At 45.8% G+C, this 5,462-nt stretch overlaps 1 protein-coding gene across 1 annotated transcript; it reads left to right on the forward strand.

The window, feature by feature from the left end:
* LOC123400038 (rab GTPase-activating protein 22-like) lies at positions 1-4,779 on the forward strand. Its single transcript, XM_045094433.1, has 5 exons — positions 1-476; positions 1,908-2,043; positions 2,150-2,199; positions 2,849-2,902; positions 3,235-4,779. The coding sequence occupies exons 1-5, from the start codon at positions 214-216 to the stop codon at positions 4,475-4,477; spliced, it is 1,746 nt and encodes a 581-aa protein (XP_044950368.1). The 5' UTR covers positions 1-213; the 3' UTR covers positions 4,478-4,779.
* The last annotated feature ends 683 nt before the right edge of the window (positions 4,780-5,462 follow it).

The following is a 5,462-nucleotide window of genomic DNA, read 5'->3' on the forward strand; positions in this document are numbered from 1 at the left end:
ACTTCCGTCCATTTCCCAAAAGCTTAGAGTTAAAGCACGGTGGGCGGGGGAAAAAAACCGGATTAACCTGCAGCAGGCGCCGGCGGCGAGATCCCGGGGCGGCGGGGATGGCGCCGGGGAGGCGGGGGCGGAGGTCGTGCTGCTGGTGCTTGTAGTGGGCGTGCGTGGGGGGTAGTAGGTGGGCGAGAGGGACCGACGGGCGGACGGGCGGACATGAAGGCCCTGCGGCGATCCAGCACCTCGACCTCTCCGTCCTCCTCCTCCTCGCCCACGGCCGCGTCGTCCCCGCCCTCCTCCTCCTGGATCCACATCCGCTCGCTCCTCGTCGCGGCCGCCTCGTCCAACTCCTCCTCGGCGGCGGCGGCGGCCGCCGCTGCCGCCGGGAGCTCCGTGCCCGCCTTGCCGTCTGCGTCGGCTGCGGCCGCGGCCTCTTCTTCGTCCTCGCCCGCCGCCTCCTCCTCGCCGCGCTCGGATCGGTGGGTTCCCTCCCCTTCCCTCCTCTCTCTCTGGATTGGCCAGAGCTGGCGAGTAAAAATGCCAACTTTCCAGCTTTTCTACAGCTTCTGATCTGGTCCTGTGCGCTCCGGCGTACCTCGCCGTGGTTGAATTGGTGGCCTGGAGGCCACTGAAGTGCTCGAATTAGGGCTTCTCTGTTCTTCGATCCACTCGAGCTTCACGTTCCAGTTTCGATTGGAGTAGATCGTGTGGTGATGGCTTGGCCAAGTGCTTCAAGCACTTGCCATTGCTACGAATGAGTTAGCTGCATGCTTTGTTCCAAAGATGCCTCTTTTCTGTGTTTAAGTATGCAACTTATGGTAATACTAGTGCTCAAATTACAGAATGCTCGGACGCCTTATGCAATTAGTTCAGGCATCGCTGTGCATTGGTGTTTGAATCGGGAGGTAGCTTGCTTGCTGCTAGCTTGAATTGATAGCTACTTCAGGTTGCTTTTGTTGATTCTTAGTGTTAGATGTCATGGTATGTAGGACCTTGCTGGTGACCTGCCCCCCAAGGAAAGCAAATTTTGGTTCCTAAAAATAATACTTTAAAAAATACTAATACTGACTATGTTATGCATTTATTTGGTTTGATAGTGAAGCTTTCACGCTTGAACGGCTACCTATAAAGTTGAGCTAGTTCCTTCTGTGCAATTATGCTAACGTAGAGTTATCAAAGGTTGTCAATCATGACCCATCTAAGCCTGCGTGCCACAAAACAGTTCCCAGACCACATACTTTTAAGTTTTACTCCTGTTGCCTTTCAGCTTATTTGTTTTCACCAACGCAGTGATAAAAAATGCTACATAGAAGTGATCATACGTTCTCACTGAAGTCATTTTCATCTAAGCTGACCCCAAATGTTCTCTCACCCTGACTATGGCTCCATTTTTGAGCTTGATATTATATTCTAACTAGAAGCCTAGAAGTTAATGTAAGGTTCGGCTATATGTGGTTGATTTTAAATATGGGCGAGCAGCATAAATTCTATTGATGCAGTTAACAATAAACCTGTCTTAACAGTTTCCCAGTTTTAGTATAACAATAATTTCTAAAACAGTAACCGTGGGGAACTTATTCGGTTATTCCACATAAAACTGATTTGACAAACTAATCACCTCAATTTTCTTTGCAGTAACATCTTTTGTATGGCTAATGATTTCTCTTTAAATTCAGTATGATGCATTTAAATAAGCACGAAAGTATGATTGAACTAAGGAATTTAAGCATTCACTGTTTAGGTGCCGTATCTATCTGCCTATGAACAGTAGATGTGAAATGTGCATGTCATGGCACTGGACTGGACTGTACTAGTATATAGCCAGCTAGTTGGTTTACCGACTTTTTCTTTTATTGACCAATACCTCTCCTTATGCTCTTTGCTTAAAACATATCAATTCCTTTTCTCAGCGGAGGAATTAAATCTCCATGGTCTCGAAGGAAAAGGAAAAGAGTACTTTCTCGTCAACAGTGGGATGGTCAATTTTCGGCCAATGGGAAACTTCGTGATGGGGGAAAGAAGGTCCTAAAGAAAGTCCGTAGTGGGGTAAGCATTGTTATTCATATGCATATATGGTTTGCATATGTACTTGTCTATGATGCTTGCTTGGGAGTATACATACTGAAAATGTGCATTTCTTTTGTTGTACCAGGGTATTGAACCAGGCATTAGGGCTGAAGTTTGGCCCTTCCTACTTGGAGTGTGAGTTACTTGATCTCTTCTATTCCTAGTAGAATCTATAAGGTTCATATCTTTGACCAAATTTGAGATGTCAGCGACACCCAAATATTCCTCAGAGCACCTTGTTGGATGATGATGTAGTCAATTAATCAAGATTATCGGTGGATGTTTTAAGAAGGAAATATGCACACACAGCTGTAGTAATACAGTAATAGCATCACCACCAAGTGCTATCCTGCAAAACACAATCTGCACGCACACACATGAGCTTGGATAGATGTCTTGTCTTTTTGGGTGTGTCATTTATGCTTATGATAACTGCTGCTGTCATCAACAAGCTTGTCTTCATCATTGGAATGCTTGGTGTCATTCTAGGTTGGTACAACCCGGCTTATTAACTGGTCAACTCAAAATATAGGACAGGCAATCCTGTACTAGTAAATTTCATACGTATCGATCTTGTAATGAGCGATGTGTGTGGTCTCGTGGCCTTATTTTATAAACATGTTAGCAATCTTATAAGAATGTGTATTTGCAATACTACCTTCAATTTGTATTTGGTATCCTAAATTATGTTTAGACTGTGTCTAAATTTACTTTATATGCTCTTATTTAATATACTTTGCCACTTCAAATCCAGAGAAATTTACCTTGTTGATTTTGTGTGCAGCTATGATTTAAATAGCTCCGAAGAGGAACGGAATACCATCAGGATTAAAAAAAGGTACTATATGAATTACTGCAGAGTAGTTTTTTCAATATAAAATGGTCTTTACTTTTTTAGTTTGGTTGAATGCCTGGTTTGAATTAATCATAAACATTTCGCTCCGTGTGCCATGATTCCCTTTGTAAAGAACTGAAAACATGTGATACTGCATAGCCGTAAACATTTTTTTTCAGCATTGTCTTGTTTCCCTGATTAGTTCACACGAGAATGGTGATGTGAATTTGTAACCGCCTAAAGAAAATGACCAAGTAAACCTATGATGTTGTACTGTTATTAATATCCTGTCTAATCTGTCGAGAATTTTTGGACTGACATAGCTTTTGGTTCAGGAAAGAGTATGAAAAACTGAGGCGGCAGTGCCAGCATATTCTGAATGGCTACAGAGGAAGTGGGCTGAAGTCAATAAATGAAGTGAATAACGAGGAGTGTTCTGTTCAAGGAAATGGTGCTGAAGGATCAGAATCGCCTTGTTTTGAAGATGTCAATGTTGAGAAGGCTTCTAGGCCACTCGAGGAACCGAAGCCTGAACACAGCGAGGCAGAGCAACCGGAAATCACTATGTGTGATGATGTTATAGAATCTATGGAAGAAGACACAAGCGAGTTGATTGATGCATATCCATCCATAGCAGAGTCAGAATCTTCTGATTCCGAATCATCCGACGAAGATGACTCTGGAAGGATATCCGTGTGTGGCGAAGAGAGCTGTGATCCGGATCCTAAATTTGCCAGGAGCACTTCGTTCAAGGCAGATATTTTTCGGTCTAGCAGAACCTCAGAGGACTTCGCGACATGGCAACGCATTATAAGGCTGGATGCTATCCGGGCAAACGCGGAATGGATTTCGTTCTCCCGTAACCAGGCCGAAGTCCCCAAGGAGAAAGCCCTACGGTCTGCAGCATCAGTCGGGTTGAAAGATTATGATCATTTGGAGCCCCACATGATCTATCATGCTGCTCGGTTGGTCGGGCTTCTCGAAGCATATGCGATCTACGATCCGGAAATCGGTTACTGCCAAGGTATGAGTGATCTCTTGTCACCGATAATCGCAGTGATGGAGGAAGACGATGCGGCGTTCTGGTGCTTCGTGGGTTTCATGAGGAAAGCCAGGCACAACTTCAGGCTGGACGAGGTCGGAATAAAGAGGCAGCTGAAGATAGTGTCGCAGATCATCAAGCGCAAGGACTCGCACCTGTACAGGCACCTGCAGAAGCTGCAGGCCGAGGACTGCTTCTTCGTGTACAGGATGGTGGTGGTGCTGTTCAGGAGGGAGCTCACCTTCGAGCAGACGGTGTGCCTGTGGGAGGTGATGTGGGCCGACCAGGCGGCCATCCGGGCCGGGATCGGGAGGACCACCTGGGGGAAGATACGGCTGCACGCCCCGCCGACCGATGACCTGCTGCTCTATGCTATCGCGGCTTGCGTCCTGCAGAGGAGGAAGCTGATCATCGAGAAGTACAGCAGCATGGACGAGATACTGCGGGAGTGCAACAGCATGGCCGGGCAGCTGGACGTCTGGAGGCTGCTTGACGACGCGCACGACCTTGTCGTCAACCTCCATGACAAGATCTGATCCGACGCGAGCTGAGCTGTGCTGAGCTTCGCCCCCCCCCCTCCCCCCTTGGTTCTCCGTGGTGGCACCGCCGGTGTAGGTGTCTCTGCTGCTGCTGCTGCTGCTGCTGCTCGTCGTAAGTGTTTCTGTATCTGTGGTCAGGTGTTCCTGGCACACGAACGAACCCACTCCTAGGTGTAGAGGATGTTGTAACCTAGAGCGAGGGCCCGAGGAGGCGCGCCCTTGCATACGAGGCACTGAAATACGACCACGATTCATTGTTTTAACCTGTTATTATAGACGGACGAACAGATTTTTTTTCACGGATGACGGTTTCATCCACGCTGAAGGTATGAAGTAATAACCAGCGCAGAGGTGTCTTTGTGCGCCGTCTGTCTGTCGATGCAAGGTTCCAAAATGCTCTCTTCTGTGTAATGATATGTATGTTGCACTCTGCACGCCTGGTAGCAGCGGTATGTCCAAAGTCTCATTTCCTGGCCTGATTTCATATCAGCTTATGGGTCCAGCTTACTGTAAAATGGCACTAAATGTCAGACTCGCATACTACCTACTACTCACTTCGTCTCATAATATAAGAGCGTTTTTTATACTAATGTGGTGTAAGCGCTTTTATATTATGAGATGGAGGAAGAGTACTTGGGAGTAGTTGATTTTGTAAAGAAGAAACACATATTCAGTCGAGAGGGAGCGACCAAACACGTGACGGTTTGCAAATACTAACCATGTGTCGATTTACATGGAGAAGATTATTCTCATTTAATTATATCTTATCAATTCCTAACACTCTCCCTAATCTTTATTTTGACAATGTAGAATCACCATCTTCTCTAAATACCCTTTGGAAAAAAATATGAGGACATATACTATAACACTAATCTCGCTAGAACTGAATAGACCACATTCAATTGAGGTCTTCAATTGACATTGTACCACTCAATTTTAATTTGGTCAATAATTTCTCATAGCTTTTTTATCTAATTATTAT

The sequence above is a fragment of the Hordeum vulgare genome, chromosome 5H (assembly GCF_904849725.1).
Source record: "Hordeum vulgare subsp. vulgare chromosome 5H, MorexV3_pseudomolecules_assembly, whole genome shotgun sequence".
Classification (NCBI taxonomy): Eukaryota; Viridiplantae; Streptophyta; class Magnoliopsida; order Poales; family Poaceae; genus Hordeum; species Hordeum vulgare.

Excerpts from the sequence above, each read along its gene's own strand:
- LOC123400038 (XM_045094433.1), top strand. The coding sequence starts at position 214 with ATGAAGGCCCTGCGGCGATCCAGCACCTCGACCTCTCCGTCCTCCTCC. Across the intron at positions 477-1,907 it reads TCCTCGCCGCGCTCGGATCG|CGGAGGAATTAAATCTCCAT; the intron begins GTGGGTTCCCTC and ends TCCTTTTCTCAG. Across the intron at positions 2,044-2,149 it reads TAAAGAAAGTCCGTAGTGGG|GGTATTGAACCAGGCATTAG; the intron begins GTAAGCATTGTT and ends TTGTTGTACCAG.